Source organism: Cherax quadricarinatus, chromosome 1, assembly GCF_038502225.1.
Source record: "Cherax quadricarinatus isolate ZL_2023a chromosome 1, ASM3850222v1, whole genome shotgun sequence".
NCBI lineage: Eukaryota > Metazoa > Arthropoda > Malacostraca > Decapoda > Parastacidae > Cherax > Cherax quadricarinatus.
Genome location: NC_091292.1, coordinates 101981628 through 101996748, shown reverse-complemented (window position 1 = coordinate 101996748; position 15121 = coordinate 101981628). Strand labels below are relative to the sequence as shown.

At 44.0% G+C, this 15121-nt stretch overlaps 1 protein-coding gene across 2 annotated transcripts in view; it reads right to left on the bottom strand.

Moving 5' to 3' along the window:
* The window catches only part of LOC128687547 (proto-oncogene tyrosine-protein kinase ROS), a 181493-nt gene extending 169842 nt beyond the window's left edge, over nucleotides 1-11651 (bottom strand). For both annotated transcript variants that reach the window (XM_070085354.1, XM_070085359.1), the window contains exons 1-2: nucleotides 11553-11651; nucleotides 3864-3923 (exon numbers count right to left, since the gene is read on the bottom strand). In XM_070085354.1, the coding sequence (XP_069941455.1) occupies nucleotides 3864-3923; nucleotides 11553-11636 (144 nt within the window). In that variant the 5' untranslated portion in view covers nucleotides 11637-11651. The remainder of the gene's footprint in view (nucleotides 1-3863; nucleotides 3924-11552) is intronic.
* Nucleotides 11652-15121: the final 3470 nt, after the last annotated feature.

Sequence of the window (15121 nt, the reverse complement as noted above, 5' to 3'; positions counted from 1 at the left end):
CAACAAACAACCCAGTACAAACATCTCAACACAAACACTATCCAACAAACAACAACCACCCAGTACTAACATCTCAGCATAAACACTAGCCAACAAACAACAACCACCTAGTACTAACATCTCAACACAAACACTAGCCAACAAACAACAACCACCCAGTACTAACATCTCAGCACAAACACTAGCCAACAAACAACAACCGCCTAGTACTAACATCTCAACACAAACACTAGCCAACAAACAACAACCACCTAGTACTAACATCTCAGCACAAACACTAGCCGACAAACAACAACCACCTAGTACTAACATCTCAGCACAAACACTAGCCGACAAACAACAACCACCCATCAAAAATGGTATACAATACCGACAGGTTGTTAGGTAAGACACATGCAACTTAGGCAACTTTGTTCAGAAACGTGTCGCCTACACAGTAGGCTTCTTCAGTCGAATACAGAAAGTAGGCAGGAACAGTAGAGATGTGAAGACGATGTAATCAGTCCATCACCCTCAAATTCTACGACTTTAAGGGTGATGGACTGATTACATCGTCTTCACATCTCTACTGTTCCTGCCTACTTTCTGTATTCGACTGAAGAAGCCTACTGTGTAGGCGAAACGTTTCTGAATAAAGTTGCCTAAGTTGCATATGTCTTACCTAACAACCACCACCCAGTACTAACATCTCAACACAAAACACAAACACTAGCCAACAAACAACAACCACCTAGTACTAACATCTCAACACAAACACTAGCCAACAAACAACAACCGCCTAGTACTAACATCTCAACACAAACACTAGCCAACAAACAACAACCACCTAGTACTAACATCTCAGCACAAACACTAGCCAACAAACAACAACCACCTAGTACTAACATATCTCAACACAAACACTAGCCAACAAACAACCACCTAGCACTAACATCTCAACACAAACACTAGCCAACAAATAACAACCACCTAGTACTAACATCTCTCAACACAAACACTAGCCAACAAACAACAACCACCTAGTACTAACATCTCAACACAAACACTAGCCAACAAACAACCACCACCTAGTACTAACATCTCAACACAAACACTAGCCAACAAACAACCACCACCCAGTACTAACATCTCAGCACAAACAACAACCACCTAGTACTAACATCTCAACACAAACACTAGCCAACAAACAACAACCACCTAGTACTAACATCTCTCAACACAAACACTAGCCAACAAACAACAACCACCTAGTACTAACATCTCAACACAAACACTAGCCAACAAACAACCACCACCCAGTACTAACATCTCAGCACAAACAACAACCACCTAGTACTAACTCTCACGCCATACCATAAAAACTCTTGTGAACGATTTTAATTACTCTTGACGGAATGCATCTTATATAACTCGTACGATCGTATTAGGTTACTTTTTAGCATCCATAAACAAATCGTTCTTACGCCTTTATAAAATAGTATCATTTCCGTAGGAAACAACCATATTACAGACGTTCAGAACCCAGGAATGAACAGTGCTGAAGGTCTAGTGACCCATGCTAGACAAGTCGAACTCACACCCGCAGAGTTCTCTCTACAGAATACCCCTTCATCCAAGTAAAGCAATATATATATATATAGTATATATATGAATTATATATATATATATATATATATATATATATATATATATATATATATATATATATATATATATATATATATATATATATATATATATATATACACTCTCCAATGTTAGTTTTAAAATAAAAAAATCGTGGCATCTTGGATATAAAAAAGACAGTGAAGATTACGACACTAGGATTCTCAAGGTATGTCGCTAAGGAAATATAGAAAAGAATGTTGACTTGGATTGCTGATAATTTCACGAGGATGCCACAACAAAACAATGAAAGTGAGAAAGAGAAGTGAAGTATATCTAGGGAGGTTTCCCAGGCACGCCTCTAGAAAAAATAGTGGTGACAATAAATGCTCTGCGGGTCGTGATAATTGTTAACAGATGGCGAGTGTCTGTCATCCACCGATGAGATGGTGTGAAGGTTTTTGTTGAGTAGTTAGCATCTCTGGTTACTGCACACCACCCGTGGCTGGCCACACCCTGGCTGGCCATACCCTGCAGGGCCACTCCCTAGCTGGCCACTCCCTGGATAGCCACACCCTGCAGGGTCAGTCCTTGGCTGGCCATACCCTGCAGGGCCACTCCCTAGCTGGCCACTCCCTGGATAGCCATACCCTGCAGGGTCAGTCCTTGGCTGGCCATACCCTGCAGGGCCACTCCCTATCTGGCCACTTCCTGGCTAGCCATACCCTGCAGGGTCAGTCCTTGGCTAGCCATACCCTGCAGGGCCACTCCCTGGCTGGCTATACCCTGCAGGGTCACTCCTTGGCTGGCCATACCCTGCAGGGCCACTCTGGCTGGCCCTACCCTGCAGGGCCACTCCCTGACTGGCCATACCCTACAGGGCCACTCCCTGGCTGGCCATACCCTGCAAGGTCACTCCTTGGCTAGCCATACCCTGCAGGGCCACTCCCTGGCTGGCCATACCCTGCAGGGCCACTCCCTATCTGGCCACTTCCTGGCTAGCCATACCCTGCAGGGTCAGTCCTTGGCTAGCCATACCCTGCAGGGCCACTCCCTGGCTGGCCATACCCTGCAGGGTCACTCCTTGGCTGGCTATACCCTGCAGGGCCACTCTCTAGCTGGCCACTCTCTGGCTGGCCCTACCCTGCAGGGCCACTCCCTGACTGGCCATATCTACAGGGCCACTCCCTGGCTGGCCATACCCTGCAAGGTCACTCCTTGGCTAGCCATACCCTGCAGGGCCACTCCCTGGTTGGCCATACCCTGCAGGGTCACTCCTTGGCTGGCCATACTCTGCAGGGCCACTCTCTAGCTGGCCATACCCTGCAGGGTCACTCCTTGGCTGACCATACTCTGCAGGGCCACTCTCTAGCTGGCCACTTCCTGGCTAGCCATACCCTGGAGGGCCACTCTCTGAATGGCCGTTATTCCCTGTCCCCCAACACTTCCCTCTCCCCATACACTGTAGGCTGCTCACTCTCCGGGGGGGTGACCTCACAGCTTAGTGGCCATATCGTTCAGCCCACAACGAGCCAAGAGCAACGAGCAGCAAATTTTATGGCCATGACGATAATCACATACACAGAAATATTTAAAGCATTGTTGAAACAATCGGAAATGCAACGTTTATGGAAAAGAGCAAAACTCGTAAGGGTCCATAGAACGTTTGGGGAACGGGAGGTAATCAGGTTTGATCTACAGAGGGTAGAAACAGCTCTAATTCCTTGGATGAAGAGCCCAGCATCAAAGCACCTCCCTTGAAGGTGGTGTGGAGTACAACATATCACTCTAACAAACATTATCTCACAGCCCACACTAGGATTCGAACCTGCACACACACTGTATCACTACTCTGATACAGAGTGTGCAGGTTCGAATCCTAGTGTGGAGTGAAGAGATTGTCAGAAGTTCGCCTGTTTACGAATTGTTCAGCATATCATTCTAAATAAAACGTTCACTGCGCACATACCTCAGATACTGACCTGTGAAGCTCCGCGACACCCGGAACCAACACCACCTTGATCTTGTGTGTATCAGTGGTACAATGTACGAGTAACTACCTTACTATAACATAAAACAAGGTTCATACTATTTAACTGAGAGCTGATCAAGGTGCTGGTGGATGAAACGTCTCAGTACAACGTCGTAAAACACATATTGTGTCTTACTAAAATTCACTTCCATTCCATAAATATTGCAATACTCGAAATAAATGGAAATTAAATCAAATCAAATGCAGTGAAAAATGCCAGCCTCACCTGTTGGTTCCTGCAGTCAACATCACATTCGCTCTCGTCCTCTCCATGGACGGACTCAACCTGTAACACCAGTACCATTAAAACATTAACTTCTTCACATATCAATAACACTTTCCACAGTCATTGTTTCACCTAAATCTTATAACCAAATATTTCATTTGTATCCCTCTTTTAGGGGTTAAAGTATTCTTGATTACTTGTGTACAGGTACTATGAAGCCATCGTCCAGTCGACAGGCTTTAAACCTACCAAATTTTCTATATAATATCATCAATACATAGGAAGGTCTATATCATTAAAAATGACTTCCACCTCTTCAAAAAAATTAAAAAATACAGAAAAAATGATCATCGTATAGGAAACGAAATACTTTTAATTATAACTTAAAATTATGTGTAGATAAATGATGACTCATCTAATAAAACTAAATCTAAAAAATAAAAATAGAAATAAATCAGTCAAGGAATAAGATACGAGAAGTAAAAGGACACAAGTGCAACCAATGTGACACCCACTGTAGCAACGTTTCGCTCTCCAGGAGCGAAACGTTGCTACAGTGGGTGTCACATTGGTTGCACTTGTGTCCTTTTACTTTGCATATTGTCGGTGATTCTACCAACTTTATTACAAGATACGAGAAGTTAAAATTCCACAACGGAAGTGTGAACAAAAATTTCGTCACGCCAGAGTATGTTAATGACTTATTAAAGAAAGAGACATCACATCAAGTACTAAGAGATTTAATGTGGAAACTTCTCACTCGCCGGGAGCTTCGCCAATCCAACAGAAACAGTAACACAGACTATATACAGGCAGGACCAGGTCATGTGTCGAGTGGATGGTCACAGCCAGGAGAGAGATGTTAGACAGTAACTGACGCCTCCTCATAGTCGTATGTTGATGGGATAATACAAATGTAGCCAAGATCCCCAACAAATTAAAACCATGTGGCAATCAACGCTGACTCCATACATTTTGTAATTCTGCTGGCTTACCGGGTGGACCGGTAAGCCAGCTTAACGCCTCGGTCAGATGACCAAAAGTAAACCACCGCAACATTAACATCTCTGTGCTTGTCACAGAACACATCATCTACAATAACATTTAAAAACATCTCGAAACGATAACGAGGCGATTTTTGACAAACTAGGAGAAAAAAATGTGATATTATCTCGAGTGTGTCTAATGGTAATACCGGAAACCTATTGTGATTTTTATATAATTATAATCATGGGGGAGCGCTAAACCCGTAGGACTATACAGCGCATGTGGGGGGGGGGGATGGAAAGTATTCAGGCTCAATTCAGGGAACCGAAGCACAGATCCAAACTCCCTAAATGAAGAGCCCCTGACCAGCGTCAAGGAACCTCCCCTCGAGGGGTACCTCACGTGATACACATGACACAACTTGTAGGAACTTCCCTCGAGGGGTACCTCACGTGATACACATGACACAACTTATAGGAACCTCCCTTGAGGGGTACCTCACGTGATACACATGACACAACTTGTAGGAACTTCCCTCGAGGGGTATCTCACGTGATACACATGACACAACTTGTAGGAACTTCCCTCGAGGGGTACCTCACGTGATACACATGACACAACTTGTAGGAACTTCCCTCGAGGGGTATCTCACGTGATACACATGACACAACTTGTAGGAACTTCCCTCGAGGGGTACCTCACGTGATACACATGACACAACTTGTAGGAACCTCCCTCGAGGGGTACCTCACGTGATACACATGACACAACTTGTAGGAACCTCCCCTCGAGGGGTACCTCACGTGATACACATGACACAACTTGTAGGAACCTCCCTCGAGGGGTACCTCACGTGATACACATGACACAACTTGTAGGAACCTCCCTCGAGGGGTACCTCACGTGATACACATGACACAACTTGTAGGAACCTCCCTCGAGGGGTACCTCACGTGATACACATGACACAACTTGTAGGAACCTCCCTCGAGGGGTATCTCACGTGATACACGTGACACAACTTGTAGGAACTTCCCCTAGAGGGGTACCTCACGTGATACACATGACACAACTTGTAGGAACCTCCCTCGAGGGGTACCTCACGTGATACACATGACACAACTTGTAGGAACTTCCCTCGAGGGGTACCTCACGTGATACACATGACACAACTTGTAGGAACTTCCCTCGAGGGGTACCTCACGTGATACACATAACACAACTTGTAGGAACTTCCCTCGAGGGGTACCTCACGTGATACACATAACACAACTTGTAGGAACCTCCCCTCGAGGGGTACCTCACGTGATACACATGACACAACTTGTAGGAACCTCCCTCGAGGGGTACCTCACGTGATACACATAACACAACTTGTAGGAACCTCCCCTCGAGGGGTACCTCACGTGATACACATGACACAACATGTGTAGCTGAGGCTGTCTGGTCACTTTGTGAAGACAATTGTCCAGTCTTGTGTGAGCACTGCCACCGTCACCACACTCATACTTGTGTATATGTATATATACTGAGGGTTTAATCCCTATTTAAGGATAGTAGTGTATTCTTTAGGGTTTAATCCCTATTTAAGGATAGTAGTGTATTCTTTAATATTAGTGTACGAGTGACTTACAGCCTTAATAACCAAAATACAGTCAACAGACTTTTAACTTGATACAGAAACTGTCAGTGTACACAGGATAACTTTTAGTTAACATTATATGTCTAACAAGATGTTAATGTGGATAATCAACGTTGAAAGACAGAGGACATCTGACATATAGCAGCACAAGGTAAAGTGGTTAAAGTTCATGTTAAAGTTGTTCGCAACTTCATTAATTACGAAATAATGAGTCAAAAATAATGATCTGGGTGAATTCTCTTTCAAAATGGAACTTACCAGTGATCCGCTTGTGTGTGCTCCGTAATTAAGATCAACCTATGTATGGTCTTTTGTCCTTCTCTACTCTTCTTACCCCAGTTGTAAGTTGGCAATGGTCCAGGGTGGATCGAAACGTCGTCATAGGGTTTCTCTCCTAAGCCAGTGTTGTAATTTTTTTTTTATTCTTGACGAAGCAGTGTGAGAATCGCCCATTCGTGACTAGCATGTAATGAGAGCGTTTTAAATTACACAAATATAGCTTACGTAATTATGTTTATAAATACCTAATTTAGTTTTCCAGGATGAGCTCTAGTTCTTGGGCCCGAGGAGCCTCCTATTGACAGTGTGAGTGTTTCATGTACATTTTGAGAGATCCAGTCAGTCAACTTCTAATCATTATTATTATTATAATTATTATATTCGTGGAAATACCTAAACCGTAGTGATTTTAAAACTCCAGAAAAAATGACAAGCAGTTGTTCACGGCAGTTAGGTTTGATCCGAAGAGGGGGGAAGGTAGCTCCATTTCGTAGGATCAAGAGCCCTTCACGGCCCCCTCCCCATTAATGGGCCTTGTGTTGTGAGGTTCATTCCGCTGCTCTGATGATGGAATTTTGAAGTCTCGAAAGGGTTGTCTAGTTTCAAGTGTCACCAAACATGTCTTCAACGTGACAACAGTACAGCACAGTACTAGAGCAGTGACAACAGTGAAGCAGTAAGTCTTGTATGGTCGCTCCTGAAGCGGAACAATCTTCACTGTGTCACTGCTGTAGTGGTTAGTTTGTCTTGTGATTTAAAAAAAAATGCAGTTGTTGTAGCACATGCCATCTCCTCTAAATCACACTCTAGTAGTCTACAACTTTGGAGGAATGTCTTGTAGTATCCCTCCTGTACTGCTATATTTATATCTTATAAGTGTGACTTCTTATTCCATCTCGTGGCGCTAATAAGAAGCTGTGGGATTTAAGCAACTTTTACAAGTCTATTCTCACTGGCACCTCGACACGGATGTGCAGAGGAAAGAGAAGAGGAGGAGGCGGAAAATACTCAAACAGCTATAATTTGCATTAGAGTAACTTTTAATTAAAGGATTAGAGATGCATTACTACTCAGTCCACAATCCCATAACCAGTGACCAACCCCACGCACACCCTACACTGCCTCTGTTGCCGCGGTCCTGCACCACAAGCACTTGGTGTCATGTCTTTTCACACTGCGTACGATTTATCAGTACAAAAATCACATCTCTTTTGATGCTGAAATAAGTACCGTGTTATCCCCCTGTGTGAGGCGAACTTTGACACTCAATTCACTTCGAACGTGCAGCAATCAGCTTAGGTTAGTCATGGCTAAAAATCATGTCTTTGTCAAGGTGTTTATAAAATGGGTTGACTGCAATGTCATGCACGTCATTTCCTCTTGCATGACTAAGAGTTACAGAATTTAGGATGATTTGTCTCATCTCGACAGTAAATATTTTTGTGGGATTTCAGAATCCTAGTTTCAATAATGCAAAAAATGGAGTAACTAAGTGTATAGGTACTAGGTTTGACAGCCAAATATTCGTGTTGTTCAGATAAACAAAGTAAAAACACCTGTGGTATAACAAAAGGTATTTGTTATTCAAGTTGCAACTTTGGTCAACAAAAGCCTGGGATTTAATAAAATAGCAACAGACAAGTATAATAAAAGATGGAGACAATGTTATATTTATATTGGAAGAAAAAGAAAGATATAACTAATATAGAAATACATAGAAACAGCTAAAGATATTAATAGTGGAAAAGGAGAATAATAATAATAAAAAACGCTATTTATTATTATATGGTAGAAAAGCCTCTATTGAAGTCATTATATCAATCCACCTGACATACACTCGGTAATATATATATATATATATATATATATATATATATATATATATATATATATATATATATATATATATATATATATATATATATATATATATATATATATGTATATATATATATATATATATATATATATATATATATATATATATATATATATATATATGGGATCGCCTCACAGCCGTATTAAAAATTATGAGTTTTTGATTACCAGTACACATATCAAGAATACTGTAACCCCACTGTAATATGACTTAAATTACGTTTTTAGTATACGTAGAGATATATAATATCTATATAACACACACTTATAATGAAAGGTTAAACAGCAAACTAGAAGTAACATAACAAGCAGTGTTGAAGGAGAGAGAGAGAGAGAGAGAGAGAGAGAGAGAGAGAGAGAGAGAGAGAGAGAGAGAGGTACATGATGATGAACAAGATCACAGGAGAAATACTGTGCCAGAAGCATTATAAATTTTAAGAGAATTCTTGAGTTTGGTTGATAGGAAGACAGGACACCACAAGAATGAACTCTAGTCATCACAAATAAATAACTTATATATATGTACATGGGTAATTACAAACAGGTGACTAAATATGATAACCACAAATATATAATTATACACAAGTATGTACAAACAGATAATTTTACACACAGAGGAGCTGTGAATCGACCCCTGCAACCACAATTAGGTGAGGACGCACACACACACATACACAGGTGATTATAATACACAAGATCCCAAAATCACACGAATATTTTGTTGAAAATAGGCGTTGCAAACACAGATAAGCAACTTGAAGGTATCTATCACTTCTCTAAGGTAACTAGTAACTGAGCCGTGTGGCTGACATGATCTAGACATGTCACGATTCACACCTAGAACTATGTAACCAACTCGCGACGCTGATCCTCCCAGGGGAGTGCCAGTCAGACTCACATGGGCCAATGCATACAGAGGTGGCACCGCCCTTACCATTTATCCGGCACTGTAGGATGTGGTCCTTCCAGGAAGCGTGCACTATATCCCTTAGCACACGAGACTTAGATGACAGTGTGAATAAAGGTTCAGAAAACCGTCAAGTTGGTAAGTGACACTTGTGCAATATTAGGCTATCTTTATTCTGGAAATGTTTCGCCACGCATTCTTCTTCAGTCCAATGCAGAGAAATGTGGAAGATGAGGAGTTTGAGGTAACCAGTCCCTCAACCTGGAGTCGATGTGACGAGTTACTTTTGTCAAGACTGATGGACTGAACACATCGACTCCAGGTTGATGAAATGATTACCTCAAACTCCTCATCATCTTCCACCGTTCTCTATATTGGACCGAAGAAGCCAATGTATTGCAAAACGTTTCCAGAATAAAGTTTCCCAAATATTGCACAAGTATCTCATTTATCACCTAGAAGACAATGTTCAGCAGTGTTGATACGTGAGACAGCGAGCGTGGTGGAGTCTCGTCAAGGTTTGTCAGGAAACAGGACAAGTGTTTCCTGACGCGGGTCTTAGTCATATGATGACCCGCCGCTGGAGCTTCTGGTCACCTGACCGAGACCTTCCTCTGGCTTACCGATCCACCTCTTTAAACAATTAATATTATAAATATAACCATCAAAAACCTGTAACGTCAACCAGTGTTCCACGTACTTGGTTCGTGTCCTAAACGCGTTGACGGGAAAAAATATTATATATGAATTGTTTTAGGTTAGGGGGCGTTGATGCCCTGCAGGTAGACTCCAGGTAGGCTACTTTAGTGTAAATTAACAAAGGATTGATTTTCCGTAAGTAGGTTGATGAAGGTAGAAGCGGAAGACACATGTGCTGCATTATGGTTGCAGCATTTTGGTTACAACAGTTTGGTTGCACACGTGTCTTACCTACTTGTCAGTACCTATACAATAACATACAGTGTGATCTCGTATGAGGCTCCTCTACATAAGAGTATTTTCTCTTATAAAATGCGATTTAAGAAAAACAGCATCTGAAACCTGAGGATCCGGTACCATACAGGTCTTCCACACGCTCTTCAATTCTGGTCTCACAGTGTCAGTCGCATTTGCAGAACATCGCACTATATAGAGAACCTTTATAGGAGAGCTGACTGTAAGAGACAAAATAGAGGAGTAACGGCCGAGGATGCATCGCTGTCAATTAATTCGTTGTAAATATGACGTTCGTTGTGTATGATGTGTGGTTACACATAAACAATATAATATTTAAGAGGGATATTTTTAATCCCCCGTGTCAAATTCTGGGACAGCGAAAGAAGCCTAAATACCAGGTGTGGACAATGATGGTAGATCACTCAGACTGACCACTGATAGTACACCATTCAAGAGTTTGAGTAGAAAATCCTGCGGAATTCAGTGCACTATATATGCTAGGCCGGCCATCGAGTGCGTGGCCACGAAGCAGGGCCACCACCTGGCCAAGCATGTGCACAAACTCGAAGAGACCCAAAGGGTTCCAACAAGAACAGATCCTTAACGAGTGGCGTATACTATGAGATGAAATAGCTGTATCTAGTAGTTACATGGGCAGAGACAAGAAATAGGAGAGACATAGTTACGACATACAAAATTTGAAGAAAAATTGGTAAGGACGATTGGAACAAACTATTTAAATTAAGAAGACAGTAATCCATAGGGATGATAAGAAGCACTTCTTAAATCTTAGCATGATAGAAAAATGGAATCAACTGGAAGAAGGATGCACATTCAGTTTACAGCTTCAAGAGAAAAAGAATGATGGGGCCCAAAAGGCAAGAACCAGTACTGTCAGAAGCCGAGACTCGACCCTCGCGAACAGAAGTTGGTGCACACACATCATGCAGAGTATATACACAGGATCACACCAGTACGTCATATGTACACATAAAACATGCAAAATGTACATAGACATGATCTACATTGACACATGTACACTACTAGTTCCTACCCTTACAGTGTGTTCACGATGACGTCTGCTCCACACGCAGCACCTGGCCTTGTGTACAGAAAACTCATTAATTATACTGAGTAATGACATAATTTTATAACATATTCTGATAAATTACACTGATACTTCGTCAGTGCCACGGGAAAACAAGAGGGAGAAAGTGCAGCAATCATAGGTAACTGGGCGAGTCTTGAATATCCTCTCATGAGGCTGTCACCTTCACTTGCACTGTACCTGCTTGTGATTCCTGAATCTTTGTTCTTGGTAGTTAACACTAGAAGTGTCCTCTCTTGCACCCACGACACTAGCAGCATCCCTCCTGCATCCACGACACTAGCAGCATCCCTCCTGCACCCACGACACTAGCAGCATCCCTCCTGCATCCACGACACTAGCAGCATCCCTTCTGCACCCACGACACTAACAGCATCCCTCCTGCACCCACAACACTAACAGCATCCCTCCTGCACCCACAACACTAACAGCATCCCTCCTGCACCGACAACACTAACAGCATCCCTCCTGCACCCACGACACTAACAGCATCCCTCCTGCACCCACGACACTAGCAGCATCCCTCCTGTACCCACAGCACTAACAGCATCCCTCCTGCACCCACAACACTAGCAGCATCCCTCCTGCACCCACGACACTAGCAGCATCCCTCCTGTACCCACGACACTAACAACATCCCTCCTTCACCCACGACACTAGCAGCATCCCTCCTGTACCCACAACACTAACAGCATCCCTCCTGCACCCACAACACTAGCAGCATCCCTCCTGCACCCACGACACTAGCAGCATCCCTCCTGTACCCACAACACTAGCAGCATCCCTCCTGCACCCACGACACTAACAGCATCCCTCCTTCACCCATGACACTAACATGCACCCACGACACTAACAGCATCCCTCCTGTACCCACGACACTAACATGCACCCACAACACTAGCATCATCCCTCCTGCACCCACGACACTAGCAGCATCCCTCCTGTACCCACAACACTAACAGCAACCCTCCTGCACCCACGACACTAACAGCATCCCTCCTTCACCCACGACACTAACATCATCCCTCCTGCACCCACGACACTAGCAGCATCCCTCCTGTACCCACAACACTAACAGCAACCCTCCTGCACCCACGACACTAACAGCAACCCTCCTGTACCCACAACACTAACAGCATCCCTCCTGTACCCACAACACTAACAGCATCCCTCCTGCACCCACAACACTAACATAATCCCTCCTGCACCCACGACAATAGCAGCATCCCTCCTGCACCCACGACACTAACAGCATCCCTCCTTCACCCACGACACTAGCAGCAACCCTCCTGCACCCACGACACTAGCAGCATCCCTCCTGCACCCACGACACTAACAGCAACCCTCCTGCACCCACGACACTAACAGCATCCCTCCTTCACCCACGACACTAGCAGCAACCCTCCTGCACCCACGACACTAGCAGCATCCCTCCTGCACCCACGACATGAACAGCATCCCTCCTTCACCCACAACACTAACAGCAACCCTCCTGCACCCACGACACTAACAGCATCCCTCTTACACCCACAACACTAACAGCATCCCTCCTGCACCCACAACACTAACAGCAACCCTCCTGCACCCACAATACTAACAGCATCCCTCCTTCACCCACAACACTAACAGCAACCCTCCTGCACCCACGACACTAGCAGCAACCCTCCTGCACCCACGACACTAGCAGCATCCCTCCTGCACCCACGACATGAACAGCATCCCTCCTTCACCCACAACACTAACAGCAACCCTCCTGCACCCACGACACTAGCAGCATCCCTCCTGCACCCACGACATGAACAGCATCCCTCCTTCACCCACAACACTAACAGCAACCCTCCTGCACCCACGACACTAACAGCATCCCTCTTACACCCACAACACTAACAGCATCCCTCCTGCACCCACAACACTAACAGCAACCCTCCTGCACCCACAATACTAACAGCATCCCTCCTTCACCCACAACACTAACAGCAACCCTCCTGCACCCACGACACTAGCAGCATCCCTCCTTCACCCACGACATTACCCTCACCAAAGAAACAATTCTCGGTCCGGGTGAAAATCTTCATACATTCATCATTGCCTCGTTGTAAAATTATTCATCAAGTTCAAATTAATACATTATTGAAGACTGACCTCTTGTTATTTTGTGATGAGTCGCGGGTGGACGCGGTCACTACACAACGTCTTCCACCAAATATTGCTTAAACGCACCAATAAATTTAGATATGTTCAAACGTACGAGCATTACATGCTTAATATAGACCGCTAAAATTACCTGTCAGTCACCCATTACATGGATTCTGGGAATGATACAACTATTCAGGTGTATTTTTAACTTTATTGCATAAAATGCATCTCACTACCTATATCAATAGATAGTGAGACCTTTAAACTTGAGCTTAAATGACACAAAACACCCGTTTGTGTGCTTTTACTCTCTTAAAATGGTATTCTGTGGCTGCTGTTTAGTGTGATACATGATTCAGAAAACCGATAAACTGAACACATCGATTCAAGGCTGAGAGACTGATTTCCTCAAACTCCTCCTTTATTTCCACCTTCTTCTTTGTATTGGACTGATGAAGCCACTGTGTGACGAAACGTTTCTTCAGTAAAGATTCCAAAATGTTGCACAAGTGTCTCTTCGGTTTAACGAGTAGCTGTGTGTGGGTGTTGCTGTGTGTTGCTGTGCACCTGCACTCTCCCGGATATGCAGGGAAGATATGTACTAACACGGTACGCTAGTTCCTCTAAATGTATATTCACCTCGTTGTGCTCACCTACATATACCTACAAGAGTCGAGTTTCGGCTCTATATTGCTCACGAACGGCCACACGAAATACCTGGTCTCATGGACCAGGTACTCTGTGTACTCTTAGACAGTTGCATCTACGGAGAGTTTCAGCTCTTAGTCTCCACTTCTTAAATGTGACATACGGTCTTGAAACCGTGCACTGAGTTTGCCTGCAGCACCTGTACCTGTCTCTGTCCACACAGTTTTCAGGGCCACAGTAACGAAGCAATACTGCAACATGTCTATTGGATTAGGCTACGCAGGTCCAATTCACCTCATCTACTTCGTTCACTTTTCCCTTACTTGAACACTGAGAAAGTATTTCACAGCATCCCTGTGGCTCACCTCTCGTTGGTGTCATCCCTTGGCGTCAGGTTTAGTCCATTAAATCCTACTTTACCACACTCCATACAAAACTACATTACCACACTTAAGTACCCCTACCATCGCCACGCACCCTACATAAATAGCAAATACTTCATCAAAAATACCTGCCCTCCACCCCTCTCTTTACCTCCCGAGGTACATCCGCTCGCCCACCCTCTCCCGTCCCACCTCCCACCTTTATCCGGCCTAAAAAGGAGGTTTCCCACGGCCATTCATGCATTATTCCGCCGCCCGCCCGCCCTCCCACCCTGCCACCCACCTTTTGTTTCCCCTGGTCTGTATCCGGCCAAATCTGCGGAAGCTATCAACAGAGGTGAGGTCCGATGCTCT